This window comes from Pipistrellus kuhlii, unplaced genomic scaffold (assembly GCF_014108245.1).
Source record: "Pipistrellus kuhlii isolate mPipKuh1 unplaced genomic scaffold, mPipKuh1.p scaffold_m20_p_17, whole genome shotgun sequence".
NCBI classification, from domain to species: Eukaryota; Metazoa; Chordata; class Mammalia; order Chiroptera; family Vespertilionidae; genus Pipistrellus; species Pipistrellus kuhlii.
This window is the reverse complement of record NW_023425482.1, coordinates 14063467-14077454: the sequence shown is the minus strand read 5'-3', so window position 1 is coordinate 14077454 and position 13988 is coordinate 14063467. Positions and strand designations below refer to the sequence as shown.

General features: G+C 44.3%; 1 protein-coding gene across 2 annotated transcripts in view; it reads right to left on the bottom strand.

Annotated features, from left to right (window-relative positions):
• Positions 1 to 2787: 2787 nt before the first annotated feature.
• The window catches only part of ADAMTS18 (ADAM metallopeptidase with thrombospondin type 1 motif 18), a 128935-nt gene continuing 117734 nt past the window's right edge, over positions 2788 to 13988 (bottom strand). For both annotated transcript variants that reach the window (XM_036440983.2, XM_036440981.2), the window contains 5 exons: positions 13342 to 13546; positions 11284 to 11469; positions 9521 to 9733; positions 6925 to 7072; positions 2788 to 4629 (listed from right to left, as the gene is read on the bottom strand). In XM_036440983.2, coding sequence (XP_036296876.1) covers positions 4514 to 4629; positions 6925 to 7072; positions 9521 to 9733; positions 11284 to 11469; positions 13342 to 13546 — 868 coding nt within the window. In that variant the 3' untranslated portion in view covers positions 2788 to 4513. The remainder of the gene's footprint in view (positions 4630 to 6924; positions 7073 to 9520; positions 9734 to 11283; positions 11470 to 13341; positions 13547 to 13988) is intronic.

Below are 13988 nucleotides of genomic sequence, written 5' to 3'. Positions count from 1 at the left end.
TTTAAATTTTATAGTGGCGGCAAAAAATCTAGCACCAGCCTTGAGAGTGACACTTATGACTATACATAATTTTTTAAATTATATTTGTAAATTGTACTTATGTTGAAATTTTAAAAATATATTACAATACTATTTTTGCGTTCTATGAAAATTTTTGTTGCTCCATATAGATCAAATTTTTAATCAAGAAACCCTCCCCGCACACCCCCTCCCCCCACCTGGTCAATGTTAAAATCTGGTCACCTTACCCAAAGGGTCCCAGATCTCGAGAGCATGCAGGCTGGACTGAGGGGACCCTACCACCCCGACCCCATGCATGAATTTCATGCAACGGGCCTTTAGTATATATATTTCTTTCTTTTTAAAAAAATATATTTTATTGATTTTTTACAGAGAAAGGGAGAGGGATCGAGAGTTAGAAACATCAATGAGAGAATCATCAATCAGCTGCCTCTTGCACATCCCCTACTGGGGGTGTGCCCACAACCAAGGTACATGCCCTTAACTGGAATTGAACCCAGGACCTTTCAGTCTCCAGGCTGACGCTCTATCCACGGAGCCAAACCGGTTTCGGCTATATATATTTTTCTATGTATGCAGGAAAAAATACTTTTTATTCAGGTCAGTTGGATTCACTTTGCTCAGAGTTTTTATCCTCCACTGGTCTGATGATTCAAAATCTGAAAAGCCTGAAAAAAAGTTGCTTTTTAATTTTAGTTTTTAAAAAGAATTTGAATGTTGATTAGGGCAGGAAATTGATGCTTATACATGGATTTGGTATAGTATTCAATAAAAAGGATTATATATATATAAACTTGGTAATCATGGCCTAGAATGATCCTGAGCTTGGCACAGTTACGTACAAATTTTAGAAATTTATAGGTAGGGGATTGTGGAGTACTAAATTCTGGTGGAATAAATTCACTACAACCAAACAGGGGCAGGGCCCACCCGTTAGAATTAGATTTCATAAACGGAGCTCCGGGTCTTTGATTTGTTTCTCTGTCTTGAGAATGTTTCTTTTGCGGTGGATATCCCGGCTCTGGGCTTCATCTCCAGTGACAGCCCATTGCCTTCCCCTTAGGCCTCTGGTCTGAGGAAGTCCAGTCAAGGGATTCTATGCAGTCTCTTTATGCTTTCTGGTTTCTTCTTCTTCTTTCATCTTTCTAAAAATTGTTTATTATTTTTCCATTTCAGTTGACATACAATATTATCCCTTTCAACTGCACAACATAGTAATTAGACATTTATGTAACTTACTAAGTGATCACCCCAATAAGCCTAGTACCCATTTGACACCATAGTTATTACAATATTATTGACCATAAATTCCCTATGTTGTACTTTATGACCCTGTGACTATTGCACTGCCAATTTATATTTCTTAATCCCTTTACCTTATTCACCCATTCTTCTAACTCCTCTCCCATCTGGCAACTTGAATTTTCTCTCTGTCTCTATGAATTTATTTCTGTTTTAATTTTTTTTCTTTTTTAGATTCACATATAAGTGAACTCATATGGCATTTGTATTCCTCTGTGTGACATTTTACTTAGCATAATACCCCCTAGGCCCATCCATGTTATCCCAAATAACAAGAATCAATTATTTTCTTTTTAATGGCTGAGTAATATTCTATTGCACTATTACTTTATCCCATTTGTCTATCAATTGACACTTAGGTAGCTTCCATATCTTGGCTATTGTAAATAACACTGCAGTGAATATATGAGTGCACATGTCTTTCTTCAGATAAATGCCCAGAAGTAGAGTTTCTGGATTAGGTATTATATAAAGAACAGAATCTCCATAGTGGCTGCACCAGTTTGCAATCCCAGCAACAGTGCAGGAGGGCTCCCTAATGCTTGCCAACACTTTTGTTCATTGATTTATTGGTGATAGCCATTCTGACAGGTTAAGGTGATATCTAATTGTGGTTTTAATTTGCATTTCTCTGATGATTCGTGATGTTGAGCATCTTTTCATATGTCTCTTGACCATCTGTATGTCTTCTTTTGGAGAAGTGTTTAGGTCCTTTGTCCAGTTTTTAATCAAGTGGTATTTGTGTGTGTGTGTGTGTGGTTTTTAAATATATTTTGGATATTAACCCCTTATTGGATGTATTTCCTCACATTTAGTAGGTTCTCTTAATTTTTTGATGGTTTCCTTCATTGTGCAAAAACATTTTAGTTTGATGTAGTCCCATTTGCTTATTTTTTACCTGATGAGACATATTGCTAAGAGTAATGTCAAAGGATTTGCTGCCTATGTTTTCTTCTAGGAGATTTATGGTGTGAGACTGCGGTCATTTTTTTCTTGGTATGTATCTGTCCAGTTTTTCCAACACTATTGAAAAGAATGTCATAGATTAATTGACCAGATATGCATGGGTTTATTTCTGGGGTCTTAGTTTTTTGTTTTTTTTTCTTTCTTCATTTTCTCTTTCTCATTGCAAAACAATTTACCAGAATGACTTTCAACTAGGAAAAAAGAAAACCAAATACCAACTACATTTATGGGTTTATCTAACTTCGATGATTTCCATAAATGCTTACATGATAGAAAAAAAATTTAGTGTCTCCCTAAGGTGGTAAATATGTTATCTATTTCATCCCATTGTTTGCCAGTTTCTGATTTTCTAATACACAAACAGGAAAAATTGTTAATGAATATCTTGTCTTACCCCCTAAAAATTTCTCAACTTTTCATTGAAAAATGAACACTTATACAGTTAAATCACCTTGGACATAACTGACTTCTCACTAAGTTATTCAAAAACTTAACAAGTTTCAAAGATAAACAGAACACTTTATTATAAAACTTATAAAATAATTAAATATTACACATATATTTTGGCTTTTCTCTATAACCCATGGTTTTAGTCAACACTTTTCCTCAGAATTAATATCACTCAGAGAAGCAAGTGAGAACACAACAATAGGCTATTCATAATAAATTAATTTTTCCATAAAATAAAATGATAATTATATAAAGAACAGATAACTTGCAATTTTTCAGAGTGTGGTGATGTAGAACTCTTTTTTTAAATGATAAAATAATCACTATTCTAGGTCCAGAGAGTTGAGAAAATATCTAATCATTTCTCTGAGATTCAAGAATGTATGATTTTAATTAGAATGGGAACAAAGGATGATCTAAGTTTAATAAACCACTGTCTAGTTGGTTGTGCTGAGCTGACAAGTCTGTTTGAATTGAGACTTTTTAAAAGTAGTTGGGTTACATTCATAAAAAAAAAATGGAGGAATGGAGTAGAATTATATAAATACGTCTTTTATAACCACATCTCAAGAAATTACAGAAGAGCCCAGTCTTGTAAGTTACTTTGGTTTTGGCAAAATAGTATGGTGTTTTTGCAATTGAGAACAATTTTAAACTCATTAGTGCCAACCAACAGCTGGCTTTTGAAGACTGTAAAATACTTATTCATTGAATAGTTTTGTCATAGTATGATTTATTAATATTAACATAGCAGGAAGACAGATGGATTTTTCTATTGCCACCATGACTTTTTTTTTCTTGTTAACTAAATCCTAGGGCAGATTTAAACATGTCAGTTGGTAGGCAAAAAACCACAAGTGGCCTTTAATTTTCCAAGCAGCTCTGATAATAAGTAGGGAACATTACAAATAATGGTCTCCTCTCCTTCAACACACTGCTATTTAACTCCTAGATTTTTTAGCAAAAAAACATTTCACCAATTCGGATTCCCAAAGAGCAGACTCGAGGATCCTGGCTAGCACCAAAAGTTACAGAGGTTGATATAATGTATAGGGCACCAATATTTACCTTTCTTATGAGCTCTTTTTTTCTTCTTCTTCTTCTTCAGAGTGTGCATTTCAATTAAATGGAGATCTTAAATAGCCCATGTTGCCCTGTTTTGTGAATATTCCTTGGAATACGTTTCAAGTTGTGAATTTTAGTCTTGAAGACTCTATAAGCAGATATACTTTAAACGAAATAATAAAAACAACACACGCACACTAAATGAACATACATGAAGCTTGCCAGTCCAGCAGCAAGCACTGTAGTGAGCACCATTTGGCTTTTTGTGTAACTCCTGGTTGGGGGTGTCCAGTTTCAGTCACACTGTGAGCTCCAAGTAAACATTCCATCCATGCTTGGTTCCTCCAGCTCTGTCTGTGACCTGAAGTCTCGAAACCTTTTGATACAGATGTCTTTGCCATGGAACCCTTTTAAATGCAAAGGGGGACGTGTCCCAAAGTTGACCAGACTCTCACATTGACGTATCTCAGTGTGATTCATCACTTCTTTCAATTAACAGTGCAAATCAACGGTGTTTCATGAGTCAGATTTGTCATCGCTTCCCATTTTCAAGTGCTTCAGAGTACCATGTGCTTTGGGGAAGTGAAAAAGAAGCCGGACTGTTCTTCAGAGCTGGCCCCTCAACACTGCCAATCACCCGTGAGGACCTGAGTCTTCAGCCTTCGATCCGAAAGGTAAGACCCCGGCCCTAAGGAGCTGGAGAGGGGCATCAGCTCTTCCTTGTGCATGACTTACAGCACTGTTTGCCATAAAACTTGTGGTTGCAGACACCGTGTTGAGGAACTAGATGACACCAGTTGAAGAAATCAATACAGGATGGATCCTCTGCAATGAGAACGCATAGTTAGCATGCTAGGAAAAGGCTCAGTCTCTTAAGGTGAAGGCTTGTGGTTTAATGAACTTAAATCTACCTGCCTGTGCCTCTGAGTGGCATTTCTTCTTATCCATTAGGACTTGGATAGGAGGGTGAGATGAGCGGCATTAAGACATCAAAAGGGACTATGACCATTAGCAAAATTTAAGCCAGTGGGGGGAGTGGATGTTCAGAAAAAAAAGTCATATCTAGCCAGAGATGATCTGATCCTCCCCATTTTACGCCCCAGGGAAGTGCCTAGAACAGCCCATTCAGAATCACCTCAGGATCTTGTGAAACCACTGGTTCTGATTCCGAAGGTCTATAGTGAGTGCTAGAATTCTATATTTCTAACAACCATGCCGCTGGTCCATGCGTTACTTTGGGGAACCAGGAGCCTAATGGAGGCCCATCTGCAATACTCTAAGTTTAAATAAATCTCAGGGCCAATCTGCAACCAAATGGATATAAGTCAACACCAGTCTTTTCTAACGTCTTTGTTCAAGTAGAACAGATGTGGTTACTGATTAGAAGCAGGACACTGTACATCAGGAATTCTTACCCAGAAGCACCTCACAAGATACAGAATGGGCACGAAATTGTAAGTAAGATGTTCTTCATGTAAACATAAATGCGTGTTTGAGGAATTAAGGCTCGGTCGTTTCACTGGATTCTCGAGGAGTTCTGACTTCAAACATGTTCTCATTCACAGCTGGGATAGTTTCCTCCTCCTCTGTGCCAGCCTTAACTTGCCTTTACCTGCAACTCAAAACTACACACCGCCCACAGGTATCTATTCATGTGCCTTCTGAATTCACCCTCCAGTGGCTCTCCCCTGTGCCTTTGGTCAAGAGCATACAAAGCTCCCAATTTGTAGCCTACCTTTCTGTGATTCAGAACTACCTAAATTTGTTCTTCTACGAAAAAAAAAAAAAAATCCCATCTAATAGTGATCCTTTTAAAAATGTAAGACATCTTATGTAAAACCTAAGCCCCAGACTCTCCCTTTAAGCCCCAGACACTCAGAGAAAAGGTGGTTCTTACACTGGCCAACGAGGCCCCAGGATGTGGTTCTTCTAATCTCCCCTAAGCTTTGCCTGTGTGGTTGTGTCTGGAGCTCAGGAGCCATCTGACTAAAGGGTGGAAATTTGGAATCACTGATAGTGGAGGAAGGAGGAGATGGTCCGGAAAACATGACCACATGCTCAAAATGTGTGCACTTTTCCCTCAGAAGCTTTCTGAGGAGAAAGGCTGCAGGTGTGTGCAATCCTGGCATTGCCTAGAGGCGAGGAGCTGCTACAGGACTAGCTTTCTGGCCTCTAAACCTCAGATAAGAAGAGGGAGTGGAGGAAGGGAAAGTGGTGCTGGAGCGAAGGCTATCTCGGAAGCAGGTAAGCAACAATGTAGATTCAGATGGGAAGGGAGTGACGGTCCTGAATCTGATTCACCGCAAATTGGCAAGTGCAGGCTGAGAGATTTGGGACTCTTGGAAAAAGCTGTTTACACACAGAAAACTCAGCCCGAGGAAATCTGGTTAGGCTGAAAAATATTTCATGGTCTTTGTCAATAAGTTGCATAAATGAGGAATGGTTGTAGTTCCTTCACTGAATTTCCCATCAGCATACATGCACTTCATCTGAACTAAGAAAACACGTCAGCTGTCATCCTAGGACAGTGGTCTGCAAACTCATTAGTCAACAGAGCCAAAATATCAACAGTACAACAACTGAAATTTCTTTGGAGAGCCAGATTTTTTAAACTTCTGCCTCTTCTTCAAAATAGACTTGCCCAGGCCGTGGTATTTTGTGGAAGAGCCACATTCAAGGGACCAAAGAGCTGCATGTGGCTCTGGAGCTGCAGTTTGCCGACCATAGTCCTAGGACAATACATAGTCACTGGGCTGGACTGTATGTAACTGTCTTCTCAATTAAAATGTGAGCTCCTTGAGGGCAATTCTTGTGCACTTTCGCATTACCATTGATTATACAATCTCTGGCACAGTGTTTACCATTTCTCCCTGGCGGAGAATTAATGACTAAAAAAAGGCTTATCATAGCACAAAATCTCCCCTGTGTATGAGATCCTGCTGAGTGGGAACCGCTGGGTTTGTGCCTTGTACACCCCCAAGGAGCGCCGTTCACGTGGCCTTTGATAGGAATGGCGCCCCCTAGACGTGCGGAATGTACCAGCTGCACAACCAGGTCTGGTGGGTGTGGGGCATTCTCAGAACATGAGTAAAAGCGACTGGAGTGTGGGGTCCTCTTTACCTCTCTTTCCGGGAGCTGGGCAGAAGTTCGTGTTACAGGCGCGTGTCACCGGAGGCTTCTGCCGGAGCAGACAGCTGGAGGAAGGCCGGCCCTGCTGCACACAGTGGACGGATCGGGTCTGGACCCCTCCCCCACAGGTCACCGTGCACTGCGGAAGAGGGAGGCGTCAGTGACATCAAAGAAAGGGTCTCCGGGCTTCAGGACATGCCCAAGGTGCCTGCTGATACATCATCCAGAGCCAGGTACATGGGCTTGCGGCCCACAGTCTTTCTAACGTGGGAGCCAGTGGATCGGATTAAAAGGGTCGTCGGCTAACGCTGTCTCACCCAAGCGTGTGTCTCCCAGTTAGGTGACTCAGAGAGAGGAGAGCTTCCAGAAACACAGAAGCCGCCGTAAGAATGCGGAAACAAACACATCTAGGCAATGAATCCCTGTAGCTTAAGAATTCCAAAGAATCTCTGCAGATGCAACCGTGGAGGGGATAGTTCAAAACTAGGGCAGCGAAAGAAATGCTGCTCTGGGTGCCCGGCTTGATTCCTTATTAGCATGAGGGATAGGGTGCTTCCCAGAAGTCAATGCTGTTACTGTCTGATTAGAATTTTTTTAAAAATAGAAAAAATAGATGACTAACAAGGACTGTTAGCATTGTTCACTTTTCATGTGTCTGAACAGATTATTTCATAGCAAACGAATAAAATATTATCAGGGGAAAAAGACATCCCTTTAAATTATTTTTTGTTTTTGCTTTTTGAAATTCACTATTTTTTTTAATTGCAGACAGGTGAAACTTTATCACTATATAGACTATAGTATTTAGGGTGGGAAGAGTATCAGTTTGTAATTAGCTCCAAATTCAAACATAGCTGTATGATCATTATTTTATCTACACCAGCTGGTGGTCTGTGAGGTCGGCGACCGCTGATCTAAACCAGGAGTATGCAAACTTTTCTGTGAACTGAAGATAGGTATTTTAGGCTTTATGGGCCATTGGTGGCAGCTATTAAGCTCTGCCCTCATAGCACGTCAGGCAAGGGAGCACTTGGCATGCTGGCAGTTTTTATTGACTGAAATAATCTTGAAGAATCAATCTCCAAAACTATAAAATAATGATAAAAGCAATCCATTAACAACAGGCATTGCATTTAGTACATATGTAACCACACAGATACCAATTGGCTAGGTGGTATATCTGTGTGGTTACCTATGTACTAAATGCAATCATGTACTAAATGCAATCATGCTAATTTCCTTTTCCCCATGTTTTACTTCCCACACACACATATACACAGTTGACTCTTGAACAACTTGGGTTAGCTACCTGTGTAGTTGAAAATCCACATATAATTTTGACTCCCCTAAAACTTAACTACTTAAGGCTTCTGGTCAGCAGTTAGCTATTTATCAATAACATAATTGATTAACACATACTTTGTGTTATTTGTATGATATACTGTATTATCCAATAAAGTCAGCTAGAGCAAAAAAATGTATGAAGAAAATAAGGAAAATACACTTACAGTATTTATTGGGGGGGGGGGGAATCCTCGATAAGTGGACCTGCACAATTCAAACCCATCTTGTTCAAGGGTCTACCAAAGACATACATGTACATGTGTATATATAAAATATATGCACACAAATACGTGTATATAGACATACTTGTCCTGGCACACACGTACTCCCCGCCCCCATATTTCATGGTGAGGTGTGGGCAGCACGTCTCAAGCCAACAAGCCCTTTGAAGAGCTGTGCACCAAAAGGACCAAAACAGTGTTCTCTTGGACTTTGCATCACCTACTCCAACCAATGAGAACCAAAGTAATCGCCCTAGCTGGTTTGGCTCAGTGGACACAGTGTTGGCTTCTGTCTGAAGAGTCCTAGGTTGTGGCTTGATCCCCAGTAGGGGATGTGCAGGAGGCAGCCCATCAAAGATTCCCTCTCATCATTGATGTTTCTCTCTCTCCCCCTTCCTCTCTGAAATCAATAAAAATATATTAAAAAACAGACAGACACCAAAGTGACCCAGTCTTCATCAAAGCTTTCCAAGAAAGAGGGTGGCAGTGACATCTGCTGAGCTAAACGAGCTGGGGTCCATGGCTGAGGGGACCCGCAAGACACAATAAGACCACTGAAGGGATGCGGTGGGAGAGAGAAAATAGCAAATGCGTGTAAAGCATTTAGCATCGTGAATAGCAAGGGCTTGACAAACATTAGCTATTATCATGTTATTTGGAAATATGACAACGTGACGTAAGAACCAAACCAGTCAAGACCAGGAGGGGCATTTCTAGAATATAAGAGACGCTAGAGGTGGATTTAATAGCAACTGCTGGCACTGCGTGATAAGCTGGGTACTAAGTGGTTTATCTAATTTACCTGTTGTGAAAAAGAAATCAAACCTTGCAAGACATTATCTTCTCATTTTCTGTAGATGTGAAAACGGAGGCTCCGATCACGTAACCTTCCCAGGCTGCACAGGCGGTGAAGCCCTTTGTTCTTGACAGGTGGACAGGTCTACACCAGCGGCCCTCGGTGGGCTGCCCCCTCTTTTTGGACCTCACTTAAATACAAACCCCATACAGCGGGGGGCACTCACCTGTTGCCATGGCGATGAGTACCACCCAGCAGCCACGTTGTACACGGGGCGGGCCGGGCAGGCCCCTCGGTCGCAGGCTTCCTCCAGGTCCAGGTGTGGCTTCTTAATGTTGCGGCAGCGTCGCTCCGGGAAGGTTATCAGCTTCCCCTGGAAGGCCTTCTCGCTGCACTTCAGCTCCCTCTTCCTCACCCCCAGCCCGCAGGTCACCGAGCACTAGGAGCCGAGAGAGGTAGGAGGTGTCAGCGAGCGGAGCCCCGGCGACGCACTGTCCCCCCAAAGTTAGAGGGGTGGGGTGATGGCGGGTCAGCCACACGCACGCAAGGATCCCACCAATACGGCACCAAGTCCCTCGTGCCACAGCCGAGAACCAGGCACAGGGCTCATCAGCACCAACAACCCAAAAGGAGGCATCGCTCTACACATGTGAGTGCAACAAAGTCCACAGGTGGGATAGGGTCAGGGGCTCTGGCTGGTGTGTGTTCAGATGTGCAGCTCGACCCGAGGCCTAAGGATTCGGGGGTCTGTGCCGAGGGGAAGAACAACCCTATGCTTTTACCCTGCCCCTCGCGGCTGAGGTGTAACCCGATGATGTCTGCCGCAGGAGAGAGAGGAGGATGGAGGCTGATGAAAGCAGTGTGAGAAAATGTGTTTCTGTTTAGTATGGGATGAAGTGGAGGGCCTCGATGAACTGAGGAGCATTGTGACAAACAACGAAGAATGGCACTGAGCTTCGTACTTACAGCAGCTCTGTGAGGGAGGGGCAAGCCAAGCACGGAGCCGCCAGGGTTTTAGTGTCTCTCAAAGGAAATGCGGGAGGAAGGGAGAGAAGGACACACTGCTCTACCCTTATCCTTGAGGCGGAGTAGAAGGGCGCTGATGGACAAGAGCCAGAGCTGGTGCGCTAGAAACCCCTCCAGTGTGGGACCTCGCCAGCCTGAACTCCTGCGAGCAGACACCTGTCTCCCAGGTACCCGACTCTGTGGGGCCTGGCTCCTTCCCTCAGGATTCCTGTGTCTGTGCACTCCACAGAGGTGCCCACGCCAGAAATTGAGGAGGCATCTACGCCTTGCCCACGTATTCCTGAAGGCACCAGGGGCCTCTCTAGGAACTCTGAAAGGTACCGCTTCTCTCCCTGAACCACGCTCCCCCTTTGTCTTTATTACTCTGATGCCAATGCGAGCGCTTTTCTGGCCTCTGCCCATTTGCATTGATTCCCCTTGTCCTTTAAACATTGGGGGGCCCATTAAACTGTTAAAGGGTAGATTTGCAGTCTGTTCCCCGATGTCTGCAGCTCCAGCACCCGGTTCCATCCTTACCAAGGGGGTTCTAGTCTCTCCCTGCGTGGGGAACCCCTCCGTGTGGAGCGGTGTCTCCCCCCCCGCCCTCCCCCCACCTCCTCCTGATTCCTGCCTGTCATCCAGGCTCTCACTCCCTGCAAACTGTCTTCTGACAAGGATTCCTCCTTGTTGGGCTGAGTGGGCCTAGGCTGTCCCCCCCGTCACAGCACTCTGCATCCCTTACCCATGTTTCCATCCCAGCACTTTATGAGGATTTGTACCTCCCTCGCCCCAACACCGTGATGGGTGCCTTATCGCTATCTGTGCTTTATCAATATCTGATGCAGAAATCAGCCGGGAAGAATGAATAGTCAGAAGGCACCTGGCAGATGTGTGTGGAACAGAAAGAAGTGCTGAGCATTTGGCCGCTGGTGGAGAAGCTGAGCATGAAAACAAATCAGACCCAGAAGCAATAGAGAGTCCTACCTCGCTCCACGCGGAGACGGCCCACTGGAGCCGGGTGTTCTTGGGGCAGCGGCCCAGGACACAGCCCTCCTGCGCCTCCGGTCTGGGGGTGCCGGCGCACAGGCTCTCCGGGAGCCCCTCGGCCTGGGCGGCGCTCCTGCACCGCACGGCCCGCCTCCTCACCCCGCGCCCGCAGGTCTTGGAACACTGGAGGCGAAGGAGAAAAATGCCGTTGGCGTGCTGGCTGCAAATGACTTTTAAGCTCTCAGACATATTATAGTTGGTTTTAGTAGTCAGGAAAGAGAAATAAAACACTCTCCCAAAATATTTCCGTGTGAAATCTGGGGCAAACACCACGGACGGAGGCTCCTTTCCACGGAGAACGCCATGTTCTCTATCCATGCCCGCCCCGCGTAATGTGCTCAAGCAGCCCTCCAGGTTCTCCTTTTGTAAATTATAAGTACTAACTGCAGAGAGAGACCAGACAGCGCCACATGCTGCTTAGATCTGCCCTCAGCGATAGATAAACGTAAACCCTCCTTTTAAAAGTTATGTCTATGGCCGAAACTGGTTCGATTCCGGTAGAGGGCATGTACCTTGGTTGCGGGCACATCCTCAGTAAGGGGTGTGCAAGAGGCAGCTGATCGATGATTCTTTCGCATTTATGTTTCTAACTCTCTATCCCTCTCTCTTCATCTCTGTAAAAAATTAATAAAATATATATTTTTAAAAAGTACATCTATGCATGCTCCAAGACATTCACCCCCTAGGAGATATACTCCCAACATTAGAAAACATTTTCCATCATGTCCTCTCATTAAATGCACAAAACCTCCCCTGCCCTCTGTTGGGCACTATTAAACTTGATCCGAAATCAACACCCTCCATGATATTCTGTGTCCTAAGAGAGCATGCAGAAATGTGGGCAGGAACTGCTATCTGGCTTCCTAGTTCAGGCAGAAAACCTCTGAATTTATTATTATTGTCTAAAATTGTCTTGCCAGCTGTGGTTTAGCAGAGGCTGGGCTGTTACAGAGCAGAGTTCTCACCATCAGCACCATTTGGGGAGCTGTCGCAATGTGTCTCTCACCTGTAGTACCAATGCCTCCTCCCCATTGTGACAATCAAAATGTCTCCTGAGCCGAAACCGGTTTGGCTCAGTGGATAGAACGTTGGCCTGCGGACTGAAAGGTCCCAGGTTCCATTCTGGTCAAGGTCATGTACCTTGGTTGCGGGCACATCCCTAGTAGGGGATGTGCAAGAGGCAGTTGATATATGATTCTCTAACTCTCTCCCTCTCTCTTCCTCTCTGTAAAACATCAAATTTTTTTTTTTTACAAATGTCTCCTGATATTACCGTCAGTCCCCCCGTTGAGAACCTGTGTGTGGATGAGAGGCAGTTCTGTGCTTCCTCCAGCTTTAAAATCTTGTGTCTTTCACCGGGGATTGGTGACAATAGCAAACGGTAGGCGCGCTCCTCTCTGAAGGCCATCGATGCAAGAGTTAGCTGTCCCTTTAGGCCTGCCTCTTTGTATTTGTCTTTCCCAGTCACTTTGGGGAATTCAGTAGCCAGATTCATGGGCCATTCCTCTGACACTTGAATCCCATCTAGTTGTGCTCACTCGTCTAGTCTAAACGTCCTCTAATTTCTGGACGTCTAAGGCAGTGGTCAGCAAACTCATTAGTCAACAGAGCCAACTATCAATAATTTCAATTAACGATTGAAATTTCTTTTGAGACCCAGATTTTTTAAACTTCTTCTAATGCCACTTTTTCAAAATAGACTCCCCCAGGCCGTGGTATTTTGTGGAAGAGCCACACTCAAGGGTTCCAAAGAGCTGCATATGGCTCATGATCTGTAGTTTGCCGACCACAGGTCCAAGTATCCCAAACTGCAGGCTGAATAAAAAAAAAAAATCACTAAAATGTTAAACTGTCCTGTTGCATTAAGTCAGTGTGGTTCTCTTAAAGGTATAAACACCCGAGAGTCTCTGGGGAAGCAAAGGTACCACCCATGTTTTTGTCACCTTCCCTTTCCCTGGGGAACAAGACCAGCGGCTCCGTGTGTGACCCCGTTACCTGAGACCAGGGCCCGAGGCTCCACTCCGGGGGGCAGGCGTGGCTGTTGCAGACCTGGACCTGAGTGGGCGTGCTCACAGGGCAGAGGGAGTGCACCACCGCCGCCTCCTTCTGGAAGGGCTGCTTCTGCACACACTGGATCTTCCGGCTCTGCTGGCCCCCCGCGCACGGCTTGCTGCACACGCTCCAGTCGCCTGGCTTCCAGCTGCCAGCGAAAAGCAAAGTTACTTCCAATGGAGCGGAGGCTTTGGCTCATCACTTTCAAAGCAAGTTCCTATGAAAGATTAACCACCTGATGAAAGCCTTAGGGCGACGCTAGAACCGACGAGGGCCATGCATACTAATGCTTCTTTCGCAGATTTTGGAGCCCACACTCACGTGGTCCAGTTATAGGGAGTCACTTAGTCACCACAGAGCCGTGGGGGAAAAATACATTCCTGCCCTCTGCAGGGCAAGAAACGCGTGCCATTTGGAAATCTGAGCAACCCACTCATTCAGCCAAATTTCTTGGGATCTTAACTTTGTGCCAGGGACTCTCCTAGGCATTAGGATTGGAAAAAGGAATGAGGCAATGTTCTTTCCATTAAGGAGCCTACAACTCCGTGAAGAGGCAGACATGTGAACAAATGCCGACAATACTTTCTGAT